Source organism: Armigeres subalbatus, chromosome 3 (genome assembly GCF_024139115.2).
Source record: "Armigeres subalbatus isolate Guangzhou_Male chromosome 3, GZ_Asu_2, whole genome shotgun sequence".
In the NCBI taxonomy this organism is placed as follows: domain Eukaryota; kingdom Metazoa; phylum Arthropoda; class Insecta; order Diptera; family Culicidae; genus Armigeres; species Armigeres subalbatus.
The window spans coordinates 370,840,851-370,868,767 of NC_085141.1; the positions used below are offsets into that span (position 1 = coordinate 370,840,851).

At 40.0% G+C, this 27,917-nt stretch overlaps 1 protein-coding gene across 1 annotated transcript in view; it reads left to right on the plus strand.

The window, feature by feature from the left end:
* LOC134223584 (protein twist) overlaps nucleotides 1-24,372 on the plus strand; it is a 45,514-nt gene extending 21,142 nt beyond the window's left edge. Inside the window, exon 2 of the mRNA XM_062702761.1 lies at nucleotides 24,109-24,372. Coding sequence (XP_062558745.1) covers nucleotides 24,109-24,334 — 226 coding nt within the window. The 3' untranslated portion in view covers nucleotides 24,335-24,372. The remainder of the gene's footprint in view (nucleotides 1-24,108) is intronic.
* The last annotated feature ends 3,545 nt before the right edge of the window (nucleotides 24,373-27,917 follow it).

Genomic DNA, 27,917 nt, shown 5'->3' on the forward strand with positions numbered 1-27,917 from the left:
CCAGCTTCTGCTTGATTTAAATTTCGGACAGCAGCTGCCATTGGAATCATAGTTCGGACACAGTGATTCCAACTTCGGACACTTAATTACACTTTACCGGGGGGAATATTTGCAAATAATTGTAACTGAATAGTACGGACTGACATTTAAATACTCCGTCGTATTGAATTTATATGGTTTACTACGATGGAACTACAGTAAAATTAGCAGTTTCCATAAGTAGTTTTGTTCCAGACTGATGAAACATTTCGATGAAATATTTCAGAAAATTTCCCATATAAATTTAGGTGTCCGAAATTTGAGTTTGTCCGAAATATAAGTCTACACGGTACATTCTTTTAAAAGGAGAAGAAATCATATTCACCACTGCTTTGTGATGCATCCATCATTACACAAAGTCAAAAAATTGTTTGTGATGAGCAGCCTCAAGGATGTTTTAGATCAATCAGTAATTTGGGTTCAATTGGCGGTATCATATCTGAAATGTTGCAATTTTTAGGTGAATTGGTCTAAACAGCACGAGAAATATTTGAACGACAGGCAGGAGTAATTGAATTTCAAGCCTTTTGTCTTTGAAAATCCCCCGTCTACAATGCCTTATTTCGCGCAATTCTTTGGTTATAGAAATAGGATCAAAACGAAGATCTTTTCTTATGTACTTTCAGTAATAAACTCAAATGCTTATAAATTCGAAGAGACAAAACATATATATGACAAATTACCATCATTTTTTACATTGTTCATAATTATGCCAAACGATTGTTATACCACAATAGCCTTTAAGCCCAATGTCCCGTGCCTTGTCTTCTCATAGTTTTGCAGCCCATCTCACCTCTACACAGATTTCAGATCATTCAAAGCTTTCAGCAGAGTCATCAACAATCAATATGAAACTGGTGATTTTTTGTTGTTCCTGTTTCGTAAGCTATGAACGGTCTTCGGTACCCAGTAATGAAAGCGTCGGATCTGCCCAGAATTCTACCATCTGCAAATAGTCCGCTGCATATGATTAAAATGCGTCGTGCCAGATGATTGTTTTTTTTTTGTAGCTAAAGAACATAAGCTATAATGTGATCGTAGGTCGGAATAAAAGCAGCGAAGCCCTGATATTTTGGACGGATGAAAGATAGGAAAAGCGGATTCTGGGTGGAGGTATGTGTTTTTGTCGCATTTCAGTGCATGTAGGTTTTGTGGTGGTACGGAAAAGCACGATTGTTCAGCTGATCGTGGGCGGTGAGGATGATCTTCTCGGAGCTGGAGAGGTAGGAGCTAAAATTAAGGCCAACGGAAGCCTGTAAAACAGTAATGTTGGGAAATTTCGATCCAAAATATGTTTTTTTTTTTCATTACTCTGAGTAACAAAGGGACCTGCATCGTAGATTTTGCTGCCTAAAGAAACACGAAGTTGAAGCCATCAAACGATGTCCTTATATTGTACATCCCGCAATGTATCGAGCACGAGAGTTCACAAATTTCTTGAGATTCATGCGACACAAGAAAAGATCAGATGACAGACGTTTTCTTTAAACACTTGCGAGGGTATCTTTGTCGGTTACGTTCAAAATGGCTATTGCATCAGGTGAAAAATTCGTACGCCTTAGCTGAAAATGTCAACTTTGGGCAGGCTGAGCGTCCGGATCAAAAGCAGAGTTGCACGCATTGATCAGAAACAAACAAAAAATATAGTAGTAAATATAGAAAAAGTGCAAAGAAATTAGAAAACAACAAGGCCAGTAAACGTCAAAATTTATAAGGAACGAAAGAGAAAGAAACGTTTCCGTGCAGTGCCCTATTCCTTGACTCTCAGTCCTTGACCGTCCGCAAACCATAAGAAAACAGTAAACAGCCAGGATGATAACCTTGACAACAGCAGAAAATTAGAACAATTCGAATTTATGCTGAAGCTTTGTTTCACTGGGTACCGAAATCTTATACATGGAACCAGCATGGAACCTGAGATGGAACCATAAAATGAGTACTAATTTGCTCTAACCCCAACATCTTGATTATTATATCTATGGAGTCATGCCATCAATTTTGAATCCTTAAGTTGACAGAGCTTCTTTAATTTACTAAATTAACCCACTCTAAAATAAAATCTCTACCAAAAAGCAAATTAAAGTCGTGTGTGTATAGACATATTCGCGCTAAGCGTCATTGAAAAATCATTTATTTTTTGTACAATTTTTCGTGTAGTAGTTTAAATTCATTACATATGTATCGGTTATCGCTCAGCCCCGTAGCAAGGAGTCCCCTAGGTACAGCAAATGTATGCATGAAGTAGTATGAATATGTATCTAGTTTCATTATACGGACAAAGTATCGAAAGTCAGGCAAAACGGCACTTGGTGTGGTTCGCTGAGCCCCGACCAATTAGAACTAGAGTACCTACAGTGTGGTCTATCTATCTAAAATCTGTCGCATTGTCCTGTTCTTTTGCTTTTTTTCATATTCTAAGAAAAGTGAAGTTTATCATCAAAAATATCTTTCATTGTCACAAATGAAAATAGATTGTGCTCTATAAATGTAATCCTCTCGTCGACCTGACAAAGCACTAAAACCCAACAAGTCACGCGTGTCTCATTATAGTGAAATACAATGCAAAACATCCACTCAACGAACATCCGTTCGACATTACGAACTACAGTTTCCCGGTATTCGAAAGACCGTTGTTTTATGAATGAAAATGCGAAATGACCCAAAGGTTTCCCTCAACGATGAAACATCCCATCACAGGCGACATCAATTGCGCTGCATAATGAGTGACATTTTTATAACTTATTCGCTGTCAACTCCTTCGGTTCGAGAGCCAAAACCAACTTGGATGATCGCGCAAAAACTCAACCCAGCAGCGCCGCCGCCTGCTGGTGTTGGTTCCTGCCCGGGGAGCAGAAATAGATCTCCCTTCTGTTTTGCGGTTTTCAACCGACTTTTACGACCGTAGCGAAGGCGAACTCGGTCTGCCTGTTGGCACCTATCCTGGCTGCGTTCGTTCGTTCCGCGTGTGTATACGCTTTCAGGAAACGACAGTTTTTTAATTGCCCACTGTTGCGGATGATGCTGAGACGCTCAGAAGCAGAACATAAGTCTTTGTGTCTTTTCAACGCCATCACTTTGAGAAATGTGCGCAGAAATTGTTCTCCCGTTTCGGTTCACCTGCAGTTCAAAGCGATGTAGGAAGGGATATTTAATGACTATGCCATATTTAGCTACAATGTGTATTAATTTTACTTATAGGGGATTATGTGTATTATTCTGACAAAAAACATAAAATTATCACTCAGATCATAAAATATAATACATACACTATTTAGACTGGACTGGGATTTGAATACATCTACAGTTTGTCAGTATGGCCTGCACGCGTCCTTCCGCTGAGCCTTCATTAAAAATTTGAGAAACCATACAATTTGAGTCAAATTTTTAAGAAAGGGAGTCATAGGCTCAACTCCAAGCATTTTCGTTCCCTCCACATTCAATTGTTATATGTATTGATAGATATACACATTTTTTCTACTCATATCCTTTGAATTGTAACTGCCTTGTTATTTTAATTGTATGATTTATTTTAGAATAAGAAGAAACAACTTCTAACCATGTCTAAGAATTACATAGTCGCATTCCTAGAACAGTTTTAAAATTTCAAAACTGATATGAAACACTGCTTTCTTATATTCGCACGCGAATAACGCCGCATTCTATTTTTACTAAAATCCAACTCCTCTGATCTTCCATTACCAACTGGAGCAGATGATTAACGATTCTCCACAAAACAGAAACTTCGCAAAAAAGACCTCTTTCCGTATGCCGAGAACCCCCCAGCAACGACGAATTCATAACTCGCTACCGTTTGATCATTATTGCCAGCATCGCCCAACCAAACGACCATGCGACTCCATTAGAGTCCATGTATGAAATAAAGAGAGATATGGGCCACCGTTTGACACCGAAAATCCATCATTTCGCTGTCTGTCTCTTTATTCTGTTTTTCCGTTTTCCGCGCGCCGGAGGACAAAGTCAAGTGTCACATTTCGGTATCTTTCGGCAAAACATTAATTGGAAGTGACTCAGCTTCCTCCTAGCACCCGCCCGTCTGGCTGCGTTTTGCTGCCACTTGACAAACGGATTCCAATTTGGTCGTAAGGGGAGAAGCAGATCATCCCCGAAAAAGCAATTCTTTGTTTGGCTGAAGTGATACTTTTCAATTTTTTTTTTCTTTCTAATAAACGAACCGTTCTAGGAATAGTGATTTAGAGCTCTGACTGCGGAGGAAGACTGCTTCCAGCGGGCGTCGATCGTGTGTTGTCGACTTTGTCTTTGTGATCTTCCGTTGCGTAGTCTGTGCATCTATGAAGTCACGGGTGGATGGGAAAATTTACGATACACTCAAATATTCGCCCAAGTTTTATTTGAAATCCCATCAACATCATCATTATAAATAATATAAATATCAAAGACTCGGTCCTAAACTATAAACGAGCCGAGCCCGAGCCGTTCCGGCTCGGTGGATGATGGGAAAAGTGTCTCCCCGCGGTGATCATAGCGCTGCTTTGCGTTCACCTTAAATCACTTCAGCGCGCAGAAACGTCCGCACGAACGCGTGAAAATGGGAAAATCGCTCGGAACGCGTTGATCATATGCATAATTTTGTTTATTTTTCCTTTCACTCGTTTCTAAATATTTCATTCCGGGGAAATTATGCTCGTAAATCTGGGATGGAGGACGATCCGTCGCCAAGATGCCCCTTCGCCTGCATGAGTCCATCGTCATCGGACCGTTTAGGCATTTGATTGAAGGCGGCGACTATGAAGATGTTCCGAGATTTGTGAGATGGTTCTGGGAAATTGTTTGATTGAGTTGGTAATGAGAGGCCATCCATCAACCCTATGATCGGTGTACTCGAATAGGTTGTTTAGGTGGTAATTTACATTTATATTTTGTTTCAAATTGTTATATTGATTTAGTTACCAGTTTTTATTTAACCCTCAAGAATTGTAGAACATTTTTTATAATCAATAAACAAACATTTCTTGGCCGATTATGACCATCAACACCTGAAAAGAATCACTAGTTGAGTATTATATCTAAAACCTGCATAAAATTGGTGATGAGCGACATAGTACTGAAGGAATGACAGTCGCAATGTCAAAAGTCATGAGCTGCAATTTTTATCAGTTATAAAATTATTTAAGCGACATGTCAAACTTAACATGATCTTTACATTTGTTCCGAGCATTTAATATCAAAACAACTGTGGAAACGTGAATGAGAATATTTGTTGAAAATTATCCAGAATGGTAATCGATTCTATTATCTTCACATGGACTTGAATTCAACCTGCTAGCTGAAGATTTGTAGTCTTGCTCTTTAATCGCACATCTTGCCGCTAAGCTACTGCAGGCTTCCTACCGACGTCTGTCAGGAGGCACAGGAGATCGAAGAAAGGAGAAAAACCAATTAAAAACCGTTCAAGGCTCAAATAGCAATCAGTTGCCTGACACTTCGTCGGTCTCCTGTCAGAATTGACGCTCCTCTTAGTTATTTTTTTCCTCTTTTCCTACCATCAAAGTGGTAGTCCCAAGATCATCTCCGTCATCACCATCAGCCATGCCCGCTCCCAACTAGAAATGTCAAGAGTTTCATTGTCACCGACGGCGGCTCTGCATCCCACCCAAATTGTGTCGCGCATGCATGGGATCGTGGAAAAATTGTCAACAAAAAGAGCAATAAATTTCCCACTTCAGCTACCGCAGGAGGGGATTGCGGTTCCTGTGTGTTTGATTAGTCGCGGCAGTAATCCGGCTGTGCGAAGAGACCGGAGAAAATTTCCTCACATCATTTATGTCAATGAGGGAGGGTGTGCGTGGCATATTTCTCGTGTTTGGTCATCACAATAACGACACCTATGTTTCAGTGAAGTTCACAGCTAAAACGAGTCACATTCGAATTGCTGCAACAGGATTCAGAAATGTATTATTAGGGTATAAGTAGTTAGAAGAAGCTCAGTAGCGAACAGAAGGATTACAATCAACAAGAAAATTGTAGATTATGATACATTTCTGCATTGTTCATACATTTTGCTTTTCATTTACAAAAATTGTATTTATAAGACCTGACTTCGCAGTTTACTGAATATTATTTAAATATGCAGAATATTTAAAAGAATTTGCTCGCAAAGCAAATTGATTCCAGCATTGTAAAAATGCTTGGCTAAATTAATTCAGCTTCGTCTTGTTCAATTTATTTCAAAAATATTGATAACCTCTTTTAGTGGAATGTTTTCATCTATCATACGACGAGCTAAGTACTATTTCAGATTTACAGATACGTATTTCGACCTCAACTGTAAGGCCATCTTCAGTGTCTCGTACTTGACTCGACTTGCCGTAAGTTTGGTTTCAATTAGATGGATTTATCTACTCACCGGTGACAACATTCTTCTTGAAAAACAAATTAGCAATATTGCTAACATGATGACAACATTGTTAGGATGGATGTTGATGGTCCAGTTGTTTATTTCTCCGTTAAGGTGACATGGGAAGCACGAACAATCATCAAATCGTCATCATTTTCATTATTGAATGCTTATTTTTGCCTTTCTCGTATACTAAGTATACGGTAAAGGCTATATGATCGCTCCAAAAACAAACTTTTTATAGAAGGCCCGGAGACCCATAGTGTTATATACCGATCGACTCAGCTCGACAAATTGAGGTGATGTCTGTGTGTATGTGTGTGTGTTACCATTGCTATTGAAAATCGGCTAGATCGGACTATGGGCTCGGAAGTTATGGTCAAAATACCACTTTTTTTATAGAAAAATTGAGTAAAAAATGTCACTCATTTTTCAGGCACTCATCTTTACTCATTGCTTACTCGCAACAAGTTGCATTCGACGCAGAATACTCTTCCATTGTTTCCTATTGAAAATTGGCCAGATCGGACTATGAGCTCAAGAGTACTGGCCAAAATACTATTTTTATAATGCACGAGAAAGGCACCATCACCGCTAGGTGGATTAATCAGGGTTTTCAAAAACAAATATGATTTTGAAAAAGTATCACCGACGCGTGCTTCCCGAGCAAAGTTTGAGAGCAAATCGATAACTTGTTTTGTTGTTGGGAAATAGCCGAATATGATTACTTAATTTGATATCTTTTTGGTCGTTTTAACGGTTAAAATAACAAAAGATTCTGATAACAAAATAACTACACAGTTTGATGTTATATTATACGATTTAGAAATCAACAGCAAAATGAGATCAAAATATGTAATCAGTTATGATGATTCATATTTAAAAACAAACTGTGATTTCAATTTGATGTCAGAATCAAAATATGTGTTCTATATGCTCTCATTATGTTTTCAGACATTGCTCGGGTTACTCGCAATCAATACGCTGATACATTTGAACCGTTTGTTTGAGAAACTGCATATGTAACATTTTTGGCCAAAATGAGATTTTTATATATTCTGAATCCTCTTCCAAAAATACGTATTCTGGCAAAAAATACGAAAAAAAATTTTTGTTCAGGAATTTATGATTTTTTTTTCGTTTGTTTGAGAAACTAAATATGAACCGGTACCATCGAAAGTGGTACATGTTACATTGAGTAAATTTTTCAGGAGACGCATTTTCCCAAAAACATCGAATAACAAATTCATATTGGCAATTTTTTGCAACTTAACCGTACCAACATATAATGACTGATGTGCCTAAAGATAGTAGTGAAAAATAAGCAAAGTTTATGACAAATTTCAAGTTTGTTGGAGCAAATTGCACATGTACCACTATTAATTGGAACAAAAGGAAATAGAAACCGAAAAACGTTGACAGCAAAAGTGGTACATATACATTTTTGAAAATATTCTAAATGGCAGTGAATTATCTTGAAACTCAAAATAAGATTAAAATCTGTTGTGAAAACAGTTATGTTGCCGAATTTTCTTTTAAATAAGCTGATTTTAGTGCGTGGAACTGTACATGTACCACTTTTTCTGGCAACGAAATGGGAATTGTGATATATACCAAAAAATAAAATGTGCATATCTCCAGATTTAGTTGCCAAAAATCACTTTTTCGCTTGAAATTTCTTACGTAATTTCCAAGAGAAAATTCCGTCTTGGATTTTTTCTTAGGATGGATTCACTGCCGTTCTACGCATGCTTGTACCAAATTCAAAAAACCACAAATGAGAAAATGGCATTTGAAATTGAATCCTAATTTTCATTGCTGACGTATAACCTGAATGAAATATAAGATTATTACATTACAGAACCATTCAGAAGACTTAATTTCATTAAAATCATTCTTATTTTTCACCCACAAATAGAATTTGCGACAACGATCATGAAAATAGTTTGGCGGGACAGTTATGTCGAGAAATAGAGCACTTGTTTGATAGTTTCTACGCATATCAGTCCCGCTTAGTGCATGATTTCCTAAATGACTACTGCAATTGACATACGACTCCACATGCTTTATCTTTGGAAGTGAACCATCCACGTGGTTGAAGTGATTATGTCGCTTAGATCAACCAGTGGAACAGGCTAAGATTGGAAGATCTAAACAGAAGATGCTATTTCAATGTGTGTTGCTCCATAAAATAACAGAATCCGCCATAATGATAAATTTAATCACCGCGAGACAATTATGCGTAGAAATTAAGCAATGGGACAAATAGACTTGATGTTGTTTTCAATGATTTTCCAAACAAAGTTCGAAATCTGTTAGAGTTTTCTAAAAGTATTCATCAAAATAGACGTGGCGAAAAGTCAAAATCCACAAAAACTAACATGGGACAATTATGCGTAGAAGGGCAGTTCATGCGTTCATGACTTATGATGTCTCCAAGAGTTATCTATTGCAACGGGTACGAGCCACTAGCATACAACATTTAGTAGCACTTTCCTCGTCCGTCACTCGCTGACACTCCTCATCAAACCAACCATTTCATTGGCGTCGCTATGCAGTGCCCAACACATCATGCGCCATGAAAATTGTTTTAAGCTCTTAGTGGAATATCTTTACTTGTTTACTTTACCTCACAAGTAAGGCCGTCTTCTGTGTCTCGTACTTGACTCGACTTGTCGAGGTCGAAATACAGATATCAAAGGTACAATAAAGTAGTGGAATGAAATGGAATCGTACAAACTCGTCTTATGACAACAGTATTTTATCCAGCTTCAATGCAAGCCAAAAAATGATCAAATTCGTTGATTTTGTAGAATATGGCAAAAATCGATACTATGCCAAAAATTGATCCCATACCCCATTGAAGCCTCAGAAAAAATGTTTTCCTTATCTATTTATGTTTTCATGATGAATACCACAATTCGTTGCAGGATTCGTAATTTTGGCCGAAAATACCTCCTGTTCCGGCCGAAGTTATCATATAGACCTGAAATTGAAACATTGAAATTGATTTGTAATTATTATAATTGAAACAAACTTGAATTATAATAATTACAAATCAATTTATAACAAATTAATTACTTACCGAATCAATCCGCACCAACTGCAGCATATTTGTGTTTTGTTTTGATCTTGTTAGACATACACGTACAATAGTAGTAGTCAGTTATGAGTTACCATTCACTTATCCAGCTTTCCGCTAGCAGTAATGGCCGCCAGCTTGCCTGCGGGTCAGTCTCTGATTTGACGTCTGAGGAGGTCAACTGCACCCACCGCTCCGAGCAATCTGACCGTTGTTGTTGTTTCATATAAGAAGCTGCTGTCTCACTGAATTCAAGCCTTCTCATATACCACATTGGTCAAATTGCTCGAATGGTGGGTGCAGTTGACCTCCAGAAACGTCAAATCAGAGACTAACCCGCAGGCAAACTGGCGGCCATTACCGCTCGCGGAAAACTGGATACACTAGTGCTGTCCAATGAGAGCTTGAAGTAGCTCAAAGTTTCTCCTTGTGCTGCTCATGCCCATTTGTTGACAAAAAAGAACGAGCAGGACGGGAACAACTTCGAGCTGCTCATTGGATAGCACTACTATCGCATACCGCTGTAAACAATCAAAAGTTGCATGCAAGAAATTAAAAGCGCATTTGCACAAGATTTAACGCGGCGTTTCACATTCGAAAGGAACAACCGCGCCCCAAGAAACGCAACAATGTTATCTCCCCATAAGAATCGAGTATACGAGCAGCAAAAAACGCAATGCGTCGTTTCCTCTGCGGAGCGCCGCGTGTACTTTTGGGCAAATGCGTTAATATACAGTATCCCCCCGCTTATCCGAAAATCACTAATCCGACGACTCGTTAGTCCGGATATCGCTAATTCGGAATTTTCTGGATTAAAAAAAAAATCAACACCCATTTTGTTAAGAAAATTATTTTGAGCTTATCAACACCCATTTAAACACATTATGCTGTCAGTTTTCAAATTTGTGCTGTGATTTTGTTTTGGTTCATTTGTATGGATTTGACAGTCGGATTAACAAGAGAAACCTCGATAGTCCGACCATACATTTCGGCACCAACATTTCAAAAGGGCGAAACTGCTTTTGTAAACAAAAGCTTCTCACGTCGCTGGTGGCCTAATTTGAGCCCACCCACAACGTCCAGCACAATTGATTGAAAGAAGAGGATTCGCTGCTTCCATCAGTGGCGTTGGATTGGGTGTGTGGGCTCAAATTAGCCCACCAGCGACGTGAGAAGCTGTTGTTTACCAAAGCAGTTTCGCCCTTTTGAAATGTTGATGCCAATTTGTCGGATCAGCGGGCATATACTATACATATAAGAAGATGACTCGTCAACCTTTATAGTTAGTTATATACAAAAACTCAAATAATTTAGAGACAAAACAATATTGAAAATCATTTAAAACTGAATACGACATCCAATGAAAAGAATCAATAGAGACAAAATAATGCTATATGAGTTTAGTGGAAGGGAAACAGTATAAATATCGTCCCAGAGATGCCAATGTAAGATCATTTTCAAATCGAGATCAAAAGTGAAATATACTCTCTCTCCAAATCGTAAATCAAGTGTTCTAATTCGTGATCTGTAGCCGTGACCCGTTGCCGGTATCAGTATTCCTAGCCAGTTCAGGATGAAAAGTAGTGCAAAAGGTGATACGCGAAATTAACCCTGCACGACCCGGGACCTAAAACTTTCATCATTGAAAATTAGGTCGACGCGAAAACACCTCCTTTTCTTCTATTGTGCACAGTTACATTATATATCCAACAAATCATGATCGTTATTTGAAATATGGCTAATATTGACCATCTTCACATAATCAGAACGCATTCGATTGATTTTAATATTGCTAATTTATACCTTCTTAAGTAAGGCGAAGCGAAATTTTTTTTGGCGTTTTTGATCAATTTCATATTTTGTACAAAGTTTACAACATGAGGATCTGATATTCTATGCAGGTAAAGGACTTTTCAATAGCTTTCTTTTGTACTACATAAGATGGTGGAGGGACCTCTGCAAGTGTCGTTTTGAGAAGTGTCTGATATTGGGAGGTGTCCGGCGCTGGGGGATCTCCCCCTACTTAAATATCACTTTTATATTGGTAGAATATTGGTGAAATGGAATGCTTTGAACTCTGTCACTCAAAAAAATTGCCAGATTCTCCTCGTGTTTTAGCCGACAAAGCTGCTGAAACATTTTTTTTTCGTTTGTAGAATAATCTCAACTGGTGCAAATCTATTAAAGATGAATTAAAATATGCACATTTTAATCATTTCGTGATTGCAGACTTACGAAATGAGCTACATTGCCTAAATTCCTGCTTCCGAAGCGTTTCCCGATGAAAACAAATCCTATTCGCTCTGTGAGCGTGCAAGAGAAAGGTGACTAAACGTCAGCAAGCTCTATAAGCTGAATAACCATTCTCTCCCAAACTCATGATTTCTACTTCTTCTTCTTAATGGCATTACATCCCCACACTGGGACAAGGGTAGAAATATTTCACAGTCAATGCAGTGAAAAACATGGATCTCAGTATAATCTGCAGTCGCCTTCATTGCCGCCGTGGTAAGTGCAACTGGGTGCAGCCGAAAAATCATTTCCAACACCGACCATTCAATTTCGCATTCAACCACTCACAAGTCGCTCTGACAGGATGCTCAGTTCGCGCCTTACCGTATGACTGTGAGTGGCCCATTTAAGCGCGTGGTGATTTTTTTCAATTTGCTGGGTGAATGTGTACATTTTGCTGTGGTAAATTTCATCTTCGCGGCGCAGTGGGGATGAATGACCTGGGGGGTGAAATAATTAGCCAGGTAGTTAACGGAGCCTGTGGAGGTTCCACAGAGTGAGGGCTGCTTCGGCGGCAAGTGGGTGGCAGTGGCGGGTGGTACCCGCACACCCCCAAGTGGTGCACAAGTGGTGCAAGTGCAAGGGAGATGAGGGTATTACTCTCAAGGAGAATGGGGGTAATATCCTCACGGAGTGAGTTCTCGAATGTAAGGGTGAGCACACAAGTAAGTCTCACACGGTAAGGATGGTTGATCGAGTGGCTGCTTAGGCAGTAGGGTGGCAGTGGGTGGTACCCACACACCCGCAGTGAGGGCCCCTGCTTAACAAGGAAGTGAGCGGACTGCTTCGGCAGTAGAATGAGTGGTCTACCCACGCCGGGGGGTTTACTGTCATGGTAAGGTGCTAAGCAGCCATGTACACATCCTCTCTGGATGGGTGGACAAGTAAGGTTCTCTAGTGCAGGACTAGAGAACCACTACATTGAGTGAGGTCAACCTGGACAGCGAGGCACCAGACGGTATCACCTGTAAGATACCGCTACCTCCTGACTGGTGCCGAGGTACCGCTGCCTGGGTTGATGGGTGATTGGTCTGCCTCGTAGCCGAGGTAAGACTGGCATAGGATTCACTGCCCTAGGGTCGCCTCCGGCTTGGCAGACAGGTGGTGCCACCCTGTTGCAGGACGGAGTGGATACCACCCTAAATGAGGACTGTCTGTGTTGTGGGATATCAGCAAGAGGTGCCTCCTGCAAGGTACCTGCAATTTCCTTGCTGTTATTCCCGTAGCACAGGCAGGTGAGTGTTGGGGCACATTTGGTGCCAGTGTGTCGTTGTGCACAGGTGGTGCATGGGACGTTAAGGAGAGTTGAGGCGTCAAGGAGAGAGCGCAATGCTCAAATAGTCGCACCCCTGATGTATTGCTTAATTGCGGGCCGGGGGTGTGACTGGAGAAGAAGGAGTTGGTTTTAGTGGGTCGGTAGTAGTGACCTCAACCCCACACTTCGCCTGCCCAGGTGTCTGATAGCAGAATGGACAAACTGCTCCTCGTTATAAGACTGCAATTGGTGCACCTGAGTGGCACGATGTTCCGATGTTTCTATAACGGCTCTTTTAGGCCCTTTTAGTTTGAAAGCCGTCCTCGACTTTTTTTTCTATTGCTGTGGGATAAGCTGTATATCTCTTGACTCGGGACATCCATCAGTTGCTAGACTTAATTCCTGTGGTAGGGTTGAATGGTTGAATTTCCATGTCGTAGTTAGCATACTCCTCGTCGTCCAGCTTCACAATTCATTTTTCACAATTCCGAGAAAACAACAAAAAACTGTTTTTGAATAAATTGGCACCGAAGCTAGCGCTATGCAATGTTCAAGTTCAACATATCGTCAGCCGAGGTCAATCGCAAACCTTTATCGTTGAGGGTATGGCGAATAACCGAAAGTTCTTCAGGGTGATGATGCGGCTGCTTGGGACGCTTCGTTCAGCTAGTGTTATAGATTCTTCAATTATCTCTAAATAGTATATAATAGTTCATCAATGTCAAATATGAAATTCAAAGAGTCTGGACTATCAAATGATACTTTTTTCCAAATTGTACTCGTTATCTAATAGCGAGAAGAATGAAGACCAGTGACATGAAGAAACAAGAGATTTTTTTTTTAAATAGGATCGACAAGCTTGCTTATTGAATTCTGGTCGGACGATAAATGAACGACAACCGCAGGTCAATTCGATTTTTTGCCAGGGCATGTTACGGCGTCATTGGCAGAAGAAAGCCAAAGCGAAAAATTGTTGGACGGAGGGGAAAATAGTCTCAGAGTGACACGACGATCAACCCTAACATTGTTAGATGGATTCTGCTAATCCGAGCCATGCGTTCTTTAAAATATGACACCCAATTTCTTCTTAATGTACCCTTTAGCTGTTCAAAAAATCTCAATTCATGTTCAATGTGTTACTCAACTCAAAAAAATAGAGGACATTTAAAAGGCGTTTGATGAGGTTTATCTGAACCGTTTAGAGTATTGTTGATTTTACCTGCTCCAATTCTTTTTCCACTGATATGATATACCGTTAGGAGGCTGTCCATATATCACGTGGACAGTTTAGGAGAAGGGGTGGGTATGGCAAATGTCCACGATCCATATAAATTTTTGAAATTGTATATGAGCAACCAAAACCTGTACACATGGTGAAGGGACAGCCCCTAGGAGGAATGGAAGCATATTTCCTTGTGAGAGATATGACTGCATTGATTTCAAAATTGTTCGAGTGAATCAAAAATTCTTTCCTTCTAACATTGAAGAAAGACCGTAATCAATCGCACTGAAACATCGTGAAATTACGCTGCCGTAATCTGAAAAAGTAAAGTATGCGCCAAATTACAAACTACATGGTTAATATAATTCCACTACTTTATTGTACCTTTGACAGATACGTATTTTGACCTCAACAGTAAGGCCGTTTTCGGTGTCTCGTACTTCACTCGACTTATTCAATAGTTGTTCTTCGGTATATTCCTCTTGGTGAAATACGTGTCTACTATAACATGAAAAAATAAAATAATAAATGTGAGGGGACTTTCTTCTGTTATTATTATTATGTATGATGAAATGATTTCTAAATTTATTTATGATTTCCGGACCGTATATAGGATCGTTTTCGTGTACTTTATTTTCTAAAATGGTTTGTAAATTTATTTCAGATTCACCCACGCGAGGTATCTGGGATACCCCGTCGGTTGCCAAGTTTTGTTTCCCTTTCTTTTAAACCAATTGGAAATCGAATTGCTCCAGGTATAACCGTTGACGAGTTACGCGTTCTGCTGCATCTGTTAATTTAATCTCTTTCGTCAATGGTTCATGGTCTGTGTAAATAGAAAAACTTCTACCATACAAATATAATCGAGATTTCTTTGCAGTGAAATAGATAGCTAAAAGTTCCTTAGCAGTTGCGGAATACTTTTTCTCTGCTTTTGTCAGTGTTCGCGAAAGGTACGCTATTAAACATTTTGTTTGAGAAACTGCATATGTAACTATTACGAGGTGAACCGGCCCAGGGCCGAAAACCTCATTAATAAAGATGATAATAATAATAAATGCATATGTAACATTTTTGGCCAAAATGAAATTTTATATTTTCTGAATCCTCGTTCAAAAATACGTATTCTGGCAAAAATATAAAAACATTTTTTGTTCAGGAATGTATGATTTGTTTGGTTTGTTTGAGAAACTATATATGTGCACGCCGTTTGAAGAGCAATTATGGAGTACTGCCTACAGTTTTTACAGTGAAGTGTTCCAGGGTGTTGACTCAACACTGTTGAGTTTTGTCAAAAACTATAGAGCTGTATTGAAGAAATCGAAAAATACATAGGGGAAATGACGGCTTTGGTAGCTTTTCTTCTATTATTGTCAGGGGGGTTTTCTATAACTGATTATGCTCAAATTTGGCTTAAACATTATTTGCATATCAAAGAATATTGTGGCCAAATTTCGTAAAATTTGGTCAACAAAACCCCCCTTGACAATAATAGAACAAAACCTGCCAAAGCCGTCATTTCCCCTATGCAGTTTCTCAAACAAATGATTCAATTGGCCTTTTGTTTCTATCTACCATTTGCGTCAATACTGCGCCGATAGCATAGTTTGATGCGTCGGTAGATAGGAAGGATGAAAGGCTCATTAAGGTCTGGATAACTCAATAGCAGTGTTGGGGCCCTCCTTAGCCGTGCGGTAATACGCGCGGCTACAAAGCAAGACCATGCAGAGGGTGGCTTGGTTCGATTCTCGGTGCCGGTCTAGACAATTTTCGGATTGAAATTGTCTCGACTTCCTGGGCATAAAGGTATCATCGTGTTAGCGTCATGATATACGCATGTAAAAATGGTAACTTGGATTAGAAACCTCGCAGTTAATAACTGTGGAAGTGTTGAATGAACACTAAGCTGCGAGGCGGCGGTGTCCCAGTGTGGGGATATAATGCCAAAATAAGAAGAAGAAGAAGTTTTTTTTTATATCTTTATTAAGGAGACTTTCAGCCCAAGGCTGGCTCATCTCTTGTAAGAAGAAGAAGTGTTGTGCTCATGATATCATTTAATATAGGCATATTCATATTCAGGATTGGTATTGATTTATTCTTGTCACGAAGTTGGCTAGTCATTGGATTTGCATTTTTCCAAATCCTGATACAATTCTTCTGTAATAAGAGATTGTTCCGACAAACGACTTTAGTTCTTTAGATGTTTTCGGGAGATACAAATTTTTAATTGCCTCTTTGGATTTGGTTCCACTCCGCCTGTAGATACGACGTGTCGAAGGAATTCTACTTCCTTACGAAGAAATTCAGACTTATCACATTGTACCCTAAGGTTGACATCCTTAAGGGTTTGTAAACATTTTTAAATGTCTCCATATGTTCTTCTAAAGAAGTTGAAAAGATAATGATGCCGTTCATATATACGAAAAATCTTATCACCAGATGCTTTCTTAACCTTCTTCGGATATTAGAAAAAACTTACGAATAAGATGTTAGGGTCATATTGACCCAGAAATGTAAATGCTTATAAAACAGTCAAATTATAACCGAATTACAAAGTTTATATACCGTTCGAAAAATAAATTCATCAATTTTGTGGCTATGTGGTGATATGCTGGTTCTGGAGACAATGGCCACCGGGAAACGACTTCCACGGGGACCTTGTCGGTCATATAAGGGGAGCATAAAAATCGCTCCATATATGCTTTTCGTGCGCAAATTCTTCATAAATTCTCTTAAAACGGTATTGTATGGTCCATGAGATGGCTTCCGACGAAAGTGGCCACTCCTGATACATGCAAGGTGCCCCCGGGGAACCCGTAGGAGGGGACATTTCCGTTTAAGCACCAAAATATGCCGTGCGGCGGCTCTTTCGTCATGATTTTCCACCAAACAGATGGTTATGCGCTTGAAATCGATAAGTGACCACATTGGCCACTCCTGGTACATGCAAGGTGCCCCTGGGGAACCCGCAGGAGGGGACATTTCCGTTTTAGCACCAAAATATACCGTGCGGCGGCTCTGTCGTCATGATTTTCCACAAAATAGATGATAATGCGCTCGAAATCGCTAAGTGACCACATTGGCCACTCTTGGAGCCTATGAGGTGCCCTCGGGGAACCCGTAAGAGGGGACATTTCCGTTTTAACACCAAAATATGTCGTGCGACAGCTCTTTCGTAATGATTTTCCACAAAATAGATGATTATGCGCTCGAAATCGATAATTGACCACATTGGCCACTCTTGGAGCCTATGAGGTGCCCTCGGGGAACTCGTAAGAGGGGACATTTTCGTTTTAACACCAAAATATGTCGTGCGACAGCTCTTTCGTCATGATTTTCCACAAAATAGATGATTATGCGCTCGAAATCGATAATTGACCACATTGGCCGCTCTTAGAGCCTATCATGGGCCCCCAGGGAACCCGCAGGAGGGGACATTTCCGTTTTAGCACCAAAATATGCCGTGCGGCGGCTCTTTCGTCGTGATTTTCCACCAAATAGATGATTATGCGCTTGAAATCGATAAGTGACCACATTGGCAACGGTTGGAACCTATGTGGGGCCCCCAGGGAACCCGTAGAATGGAACATTTCCGTTTTAACACCGAAATAGCCGCGCGGCGACTCTTTCGGTGTGTTTTCTCATCAAAGAGATGGTTATTCAGCTCGAAATCGCTAAGTGACCACATTGCCACTCTTGGAGCCTATAAGGTGCCCTCGGGGAATCCGTAAAAGGGGACATTTCCGTTTTAACACCAACATATTTCGTGCGGCAGCTCTTTCGTCATGATTTGCCACAAAATAGATGATTATACGCTTGAAATCGATTAGTGACCACATTGACAACACCTCGAACCTATGAGGGGCTCTTAGGGAACCCGTAGAATGGAACATTTTCGTTTTAACACCAAAATATGCCGTGCGGCAACTCTCTCGGTGTGTTTTCCTATCAAAAAGATGGTTATTCAACTCGAAATCGATAATTGACCACATTGGCCACTCTTGGAACCTATGAGGTGCCCCCGGGGAACCCGTAGAAAGGGACATTTTCGTATTAGCACCAAAATATGCCTTGCGGCGGCTCTTTCGCCATGATTTTCCACAGAATAGATGGTGATGGTGATGGTGACATTTCCGTTTTTATACCGAAATGAATAAGTGCCATTTTCCATTTTGGAACCTATGAAGTACCGCCGTGGAGCTCATAGGAGAGGACATTTCCGTGCTTACTCTCACTCACTTAAAAACGATTAGCGACCACATTGGCCACTTTAGAAACCTAACCTATGCTTCCGGGGAACCTGTACAAGGAGATATTTTTATTTTTATTCCAAGACATGCTGTGTAGTGGCTCTTTCACTAGAATTTTCCATCAAATAGTTGGTTATGCTCTTGAAATCTAATATCAACCCGGGGGAACCCCAGGCCCAGTTTCGGTAATTGTGGAGTGCCGCGAAGAATCCATTGAAAGTGTCTGTGCACACAAAATCTAACACATTTTTTAGGAACTTTTCCTCAACCGATTTGCTCGCATTCAGCAGGAAATTTTAGAATGCAAATAAACAAATATGAAAAATAAGAGCTATCTACCTATTAGTGTTATTTATTTATTAATTTATTTATTTATTTATTTATTTATTTATATTTCATCTGACTGTATGGTCTACATGAAAACTTAATTACTATTTGGAACATTGTCAGTCATTAAAATATCTTGTCAAACAATACCGAAATCTAGATGCGTTGATGTTGAAGTCGAAATAAATGGCTCCTTCGTTGAAGCGACGAATCATGGCGACGAAGCAGCTGTTGGCGGCATAGTTCGTGCTTTGAACTGCTTCATACAATAAATCTCTAGGCCGGAGTGTACGAGAGGGTGCGTAAAGTTGTATCGTTGTCAACAAATCTGGCACATCGTATTCAGAGAGCAATAATTTAGCGATAAAAACTGCTATATTACACTTTTCTTTTATATTTCTCAACCCTTTTGAACGAACGATAAAGGCACCATCACCACTAAATAGATTAATCTTGTTTTTTTTTCTATCAAATAGGTCATTCATTCTAAACTTAATATCTACAACCTACAAGGTACCCGCAGGAGTCTCACAGAAGGAGAGATTTTCTTTTTTATATCAAAATATTGCGTTTTCACATCATTGTCCACGGCGATCGGTGCAAACCTCAAACTTCTATGAGTCGATATTGAAGGGACCATCGACTAATGGTAATATCGAAATGTGGAATAGAAAATCCTTGGAGAGCTGTTCGAAGGAATCATCCCAGTAGCCCAGAAACTATTTTTTTATTTGACTCAGTACTCAATTTCAAATAAAGAACAATTTCAAGCGCATAACCAACTTTTTGAAGACTTGTGGCCAGGGTAGACAATGTGATCTAAATCGATTTCAAACGCATAACCATCTATATGTTGGAAAACATGGAGATAAAGCTGCCGCAAGCGGCACAGTACATTTAATATAACCATGAAAATGTCCTCTCCTACGGGTTCGCAGGGCACCTCAAAGGTTCCAAGAGTATACAATATCACTAATCAACTCCAAGCACATGACCATCTGTTTGGTAGAAAATACCAAAGAAAGCGCCACCGCACGGCATATTTTGGTGTTAAAATGGAAATGTACTCTTCTACGGGTTCCCGGGGGCACCTCATAGGTTCTAAGGGTGGACAATATGTCAATAATCGATTTCTAGGGTACCTATTTGGAGGAAAATCACGACGAAAGAGCCGCCGCATGACATATGTTGGTGTAAAAATGGAAATGTCACTTTCACGTGTTCTCCCAGGGAACCTCATAGGTTTCAAATATAGTCAATGTGGTCACTTATCAATTTCGAGCGCACGACCATCTGTTTGGTGGGTGCACCTCATAGACTGCAAGAGTGGCCAATGTGGTCACTTATCGAATTCGAGCGCATAATCATCTATTTTGTGGAAAATCATGACGAAAAAGCCGCCGCACGGCATATTTTGGTGCTAAAATGAAAATGACTTCTTTTACGGGTTCCCCGAGGCTCCTCATAGGCTCCAAGAGTGGCCAATGTGGTCAATTATCGATTTGTGGAAAATCATGACGAATGAGCCGCCGCATGGCATATTTTGGAGTTAAAACGGAAATGTCCCCTTCTACGGGTTCCCCGGGGGCACCTCATAGGCTCCAAGAGTGGCCAACTTAGTAAATTATCGATTTCAAGCGCATAATCATTTATTATGTGGAAAATCATGACAAAAGAGCCGCCGCACGGCATATTGTGGTGCTAAAACGGAAATGTCCCCTCCTGCGGGTTCTCCGGGGGCACCTTGCTTGTACCAAGAGTGGCCAATGTGGTCACTTATCGATTTCAAGCGCATAACCATCTGTTTGGTGGAAAATCATGACGAAAGAGCCGCCGCACGGCATATTTTGGTGTTAAAACGGAAATGTCCTCTTTTACGGGTTCCCCGAGGGCACCTCATAGGCTCCAAGAGTGGCCAATGTGGTTAATTATCGATTTCAAGCGCATAATCATCTATTTTGTGGAAAGTCATGACGAAAGAGCCGCCGCACGGCATATTTTGGTGCTAAAACGAAAATGTCCTCTTGTACGGGTTCCCCGGGGGCACCTCATAGGCTCCAAGAGTGGCCAATTTGGTCAATTATCGATTTCAAGCGCATAATCATTTATTATGTGGAAAATCATGACGAAAGAGCCGCCGCACGGCATATTGTGGTACTAAAACGGAAATGTCCCCTCCTGCGGGTTCCCTGGGGGAAACCTTGCTTGTACCAGGAAAGGCCAATGTGGTCACTTATCGATTTCAAGCGCATAACCATCTGTTTGGTGGAAAATCATGACGAAAGAGCCGCCGCACGGCATATTTTGGTGTTAAAACGGAAATGTCCTCTTTTACGGGTTCCCCGAGGGCACCTCATAGGCTCCAAGAGTGGCCAATGTGGTTAATTATCCATTTCAAGCGCATAATCATTTATTATGTGGAAAATCATGACGAAAGAGCCGCCGCACGGCATATTGTGGTGCTAAAACGGAAATGTCCCCTCCTGCGGGTTCCCTGGGGGAAACCTTGCTTGTACCAGGAAAGGCCAATGTGGTCACTTATTGATTTCAAGCGCATAACCATCTGTTTGGTGGAAAGTCATGACGAAAGAGTCGCCGCACGGCATATTTTGGTGTTAAAACGGAAATGTCCTCTTTTACGGGTTCCCCGAGGGCACCTCATAGGCTCCAAGAGTGGCCAATGTGGTTAATTATCGATTTCAAGCGCATAATCATTTATTATGTGGAAAATCATGACGAAAGAGCCGCCGCACGGCATACTTTGGTGCTAAAACGGAAATGTCCCCTCCTGCGGGTTCCCCGGGGGCACCTAGCATGTACCAGGAGTGGCCACTTTCGTCGGAAGCCCTCTCATGGACCATACATTACCGTTTTAAGAGAATCTATGAAGAATTGGCGATCGAATGGCATATATGGAGCGATTTTTATGCTCCCCTTATATGACCGACAAGGTCCCCGTGGAAGTCGTTTCCCGGTGGCCATTGTCTCCAGAACCAGCATATCACCACATAGCCACAAAATTGATGAGTTTATCTTTCGAACGGTATATAAACTTTGTAATTCGGTTATAATTTGACTGTTTTATAAGCATTTACATTTCTGGGTCAATATGACCCCAACATCTTATTCGTAACTTTTTTTGTGGGGTCGTTCCTGTTGCACCTTAAAATACTTTTTTCATGTCAGATGCTTCATTTCCACAAAATATTAAAAGTCAAGAAATTTCAGAACGATCGGATTATCAGGTAAAAAGTTATTCTACTTTGAAGTTTCGTTTTGGGTCATATTGACCCCAACATCTTACTAAGGTTAAAACAGTATCCATTTAACGTTGGAATGTCGCGGACGCATTCTTCAACCCGAACGGGATTTTCAAAAATTCGTATTTTCCATTGTCGACATTAAATGCCGTCTTTGGAATATCATTCGATCACTCATCATGGATGAAAACAATCTTGAAAGGCCGAAGAGTTTTGGCTAATAATTTTATTTAAATGTTCTGCAGGGAAGATAAGTTGCGGATTGGTTTCATGCTGGTTGAGAAATAAACGTTCATTCTCAAAAGGTTTTAATCTCTCCAGTTTGACTTGTCTAGTAGTAAATAAGTGTACACTGGCATGATTATTTCAAGCCGCATAGAGAAGGTCGTGTGACACTTATCGTTAAATTAATTTCTTCCTCGATGAGAAATGCCCGTCTGTAGTAGTCGGTATCTCTATGAGCGTTTCCGTCTGTTCCTGAAAGTTCTCGGAACTTGGGTAATATTTATCTAGAGGATATTTTATATTTCCAATCGAAAGTCATGGCTCCTGGCATCGATTCTGGCATTCATAGAAGCCAAATGTTCGTATCCGATGAGAACGTCGAAAAAGTTGTGGAAATTGAATTCGTGGTACGGTGACGATTTATCGAAGCCTCTAAGAAAAGATATTAGCATATAGCTCAAATGTTACGGTACATACAAAACAACTAAATCATCAATAAAAAAACTGTTACGCGTTGCGTAGATTTTGGGGAACCACACTTTTCATCAAAAAGGGAATTGCGGACGCATGGTGCGTTGTTCATCGAAAGCTACCAGTTTTCAATATTAATTAGATTTTCTACAATACTGAGATGGCATCGCAAGCACGTATGTTTGTTAGCGGCTGCATGGAGTTTTATAAATATGTTAATAAATATGAATTCATACTGGGCAAGAATTTGCCAGTGACTATAATAGGCATTCAATTGGAATGTGTTCATGAAATCGATCATGACCCAATTATCTGATCAATGCTTTGAAACACTTCTCACCAATGAATCAGAATGATACCGTCTCTATCTGTTTGATAAAAATAATATGAACCTAACTCATATTTTGACAATAAGTCCATAACCATAAAAATAAAATCCATCACATGTCTAATAATGAAAACACGGGAAACGCGGAAAACGCACATCAACAACCCATCAAAATGGCGTAGTTGGTGACGTAAGGTCAACACATCATCGTCGTCTCCGTTCCGATGATACTTTTCGGTGGGAACTGTTTTCTTCCAACCCAAATACTGCCACTGACTAAGATAATGCCGCCTGACGGGAGGAATCCGCGATGACATCATAAAATAGTACACAAATCCCACCGTTCCGTTGCGTCGTTGATCCGCCTCGATGGGGGAATCTTTCCCGTGCGTTGTTTTGAGCGAAGCAAATATGGACGAAGAAAAAAAAAGAAAATTTAAAGCATAGCTCACTTGGATCGCGTTCCAATGAATACAATAAAAAAAGTAAATGGTTCATAAATGTTGTCTTCCAGAACGCAAAACATGTGTTAAATGTTCATCAAAACTGGTGGATGTTTTTTGCTGGATTCTGTTCACAGTGTTTGCTTTCCCTTCGCTTGTTTACGTACCCACTGAGCTGTTGTTTGAGACATAAAGAATGGTTGTTTTAATTACATTAGGTTACCATCAATCCGTCTGCCAAAAGAACAGATTAACAGCGAAATTATTTAGAGTTCGATAATAAAATTTTCTGACTTTGGATTGGTGAAAATCAACCAAATATAATGTGATTCCTACATTAGTAAATTCATCATTAGTGTCTTTTTCTTTTGCAAAATAATTTCTCACAAATCCATTCAATCTCATAAATTTGGAAATCATCTAATCGGGAAAATCCGAAATAACAATTATTGAAGAAAGGGAAAATCCAATCCATCAAATGACTTCTTTCGGGCTAACCTTCATTTTTTTCTTTCTCTTCGTCCTCTCTAATCCCCAGGTACATCGATTTCCTGTATCGGGTGCTGTCGAACAACGAACTGCCCATTCTGGAGGAAACGCAAAAGAATTTGGCCAACTCGGGCGCCAGCGGCGCAGGACCGCTTCAGTTCAGCGGCAGTGGTATCTTGGCGCACGAGAAACTCAGCTACCTGTTCAGCGTTTGGCGCATGGAGGGCGATTGGAGCAACGGGAGTAGCTCCGGCAGTAGCAGTGGAAAGGAGTGAGAATCTTACGACAAAACAATGGTTGACAAAATACGTTCAAAGTAATCGGTATGCTTCGTTCAGATGATATATTTGATCTAGATCTAGTTAACTTGACTCGTTACAAATAAAAAAGTACCCGTTACCCTTAAATGCGCAGAGCGAGTTTTTCTTAGAAATCGTTTATTTTTATTGTGAATGATAATTGAATTTAGAAGTCCCGTAGCGTAGTTGGCTACGTTCAACAACAGGAATCAGCTTACACAACTTCCTTGATCAGTACAGTTGCTGATGAAGAATTGTATAGCCAGACATTCTATACTCACGCTCCTCTAATGTGAACGTGTACCATACACATTGGATGTTTCGGCTTGAAATAGATTGCGAGTGATTCGACTATGGAATCTCAGGCTCGTTCAGTATCCGCTAGGTTGCGAAGGCCGACGGGAGTCCTTCGTACAGTTGTTAAAGCACCGATAGCGTACTGTAGGGTCATGAGTTCGAGTCCCATCGAAGGAAAGTGGTTACCTCAATACATTTTCCGAATCAATATCTTCACAATGTACATATTCACATATGAGTTTCACAACATTGTAAAAAGGGTATACTGTTAGTTGGTGCTCAGTATTGATTCCTTGATCAACAATGCTTGCTGAGTAGAGTTCTTTTGTTTTGTATTTTATCTTCTCCTCTTTGCCTATGATGAGTAGTAGCTCAACTCAGTTTGCCAGCAACGGCTAAAGCTGAGGATCATTCGGCACAAATTCCTGCCTTTTTCTGTCAAGTGATAGTATTCACCGATGTATTTATATAAGACCGTCACTTTCACGCACCAGGAGTGAACTGAATGGACTTGGGCTGCGTGTGCGGTGAGAAAAGGTCTTTGTTTACTTTATCTTCTATTTTGCTGCCATTTTTACCTACCATTTTAGTTTTCACTGTGAGGAAGTGAGTGTAAATGAGCAATGGTATCAATCTCAAACTGATACTGACAATTCCACCACTCACTGGTCATGGGCTCGATTCAGCCTCTTAAACCCTCGTCAGTCGCCGGATCGGCAGCCCATACGTGGCGTTCTGGGGTACGCGCCTTACCCCAAGGGCGGCCTGCTGACGTCTGACAACTTGTTCTTCTCGGAGGCATTTCTCCAACGTTACCCGGTTAAATATCAACCAAACATACAACGATCATTGGATAGACAGTATGGACAAACGGACACAATTGGACTCACGATGATATGGATTGCAACGACAATAATGATGAGCTGGGAGCTGCGGACTCGATCGAATCAATTTTCAAGATATTTTGCTTGAAACTCAAAATTTCTCTGTGTTCAATGTACGTTACGATTTTCTCAAATTGAATTTTCATTGTGTTTATCTTTATAGAATTAATTACAAAGATTTCGTCAATTTACTGCATCGCATAAATTAACTTCGAATATAAAATTAATTCATACCCTTCACTTATTTTAGACGTCGATATATTTAAAATGACGCCAAAAATTGAAATTTGTTCAATATGAGCTGTATTTAGTATGAGTTGATTTACGATGTCTCTCTCAGCTGCGCTCAAATCACAAAACCTCTCTGATGGATACTTTTTGACGGCTTACCATGGAGATTTTTGGCACTCGTTTGACTCTATCCGCAGCTCCCATGATGATAATGGAAATCTAAAATTAGCTGAAATCAATGAAGGATGTTGAAAGCTTCAATATTTTGGTAGTAGTACGCCGAGTCTATTCACAGGTATCTGGCAATCCTACCACTACGTTTGACAATAGCCAACATCTTTGAGTTTCTTTGTTCTGTTGAAATTGGGTTTCCACTGACAATTCTATTTTGTAAACAAACCACTATTCCGAAGTGATTTTTCCAAATGGACGTAATTATCTCATTTTTCAAATACTTATGCGAAAGTATGAATGCAAGGTGTTCAACAAGAATATTGATGCCTTTAATAAATTATCATATTTCAATCGGCACCAAGCGCTCTCTTCGCCAAAAATATCGGATATTTAAAAAACTTTTCAATGGCAGGTTTTAACGACTATAATTACGTCCATATGCTTCAGTAACGGTGTGGGCCAAAGTCCTCTATGTCTGTAGTAGTCGAAAAATTACGTAAACATTGCCACCCACGGTGGTGGGCGGAATGAAACGTCACGTCTTTATAAAAATTGTACTGGGTATGCCAGACGTGACGTCACATTCGTCGCCTTCGCCATCTTCGGCAACCCAGCTGAGAGTTTCTCTATCAAAAGAGAGAATTTTCGTTGAACAAATACTACTTTAGGGTTTGGCCCACACGAGTAAAGCACATCGAATTACGTCTTCGTATTAAATTATTCGATGATTTTGATGCTGGCATCAGAAACATGGCCGCTTCGCAGACCCTGATTCAACCGCATTCTCGTTGTAGGTGCAGGTGACACAAAGTCTACGTGGGGCAAACAGGCCGTATGCTGGACACACGAATTAATGAACATAGAACCAGCATAAGGAAAAGGAGGCAACGACTTGCCTGGCACTATATGACAAAAGGACACAATTTTGATTTAAAAAATACGGAAATTTTAGAACAGATAGAAATCCAGGAGAGCAGAATCATCACAGAGGCCTTCCACATAAAGATGATGGGAAACGATGCAACGGTGAACCTACAACGAGAATGCGGTGGAATCGACTCGGCGTACAACGCACTAGTGTCAAAATCCAATCGTCACAAACGAACAGCAGCTCGGTAGAGACGATAACGCACATGGTACAACACATAGAAGGAATTCGATAGTATAAGACTCGATGTTTAGTTATTACACTGTGGTGGCAAGTGATTTTTCAATGTAAGTGGGAGAAAAGAAAATTGTAATTGATTGGAATATTTTGAACTGATCAATAAAATTTGATCACGAATCTGATGATGTGAATGGAGTAAGCTGAATTATTAAAAACGAAAACGGTATTTTTGATCACTGCTAAAAATCAACAAATCAGAAAATATACTGGATATGTGATGAAACTGAAAATTCGGATAATTGAAACCGTTCAATTTTACATTATTTATTCTGTATATTTGCATTTGTATTCTTTGGATTGCTATGGCACAACTGTCTATAATTTCAGTCATTTGATTACATCCTAAAACCTTATAACAGAGAAAGTAGTTACAGTAGTATAAAAGATATTACAAAAATAGAGTAAGAACGAAACATACATAATATGGAAATGCTTGAAAGATGTGACGAGAGCAATAAATCCGGCCTAAATAACACTTGAAGCGACTATTACAAAACTTCACAGTTAACAGAATGTAGAAATCGATCGTTCCCCTCGCTTGACTTGGTCAGCCGGACGATTCCGATCACTTTCTGTCTCCGACACTTTGTAACAACAACATACTATAATACAATCGGTTGGTTTGGCTTTAAGCCAGTTGATATCAACCTCTTTACTTCCTAGGATTTTTGATTTTTGGAATTGTTTTCTTCTTTGGACGATGCTGCATCCTGCGCAATATTACAGTTACTTTCTATTTTAAACCATTTTGGCGAGAAACACATTTTGCATGTAAGAACAATCACATTAGGCACTAAATAATACT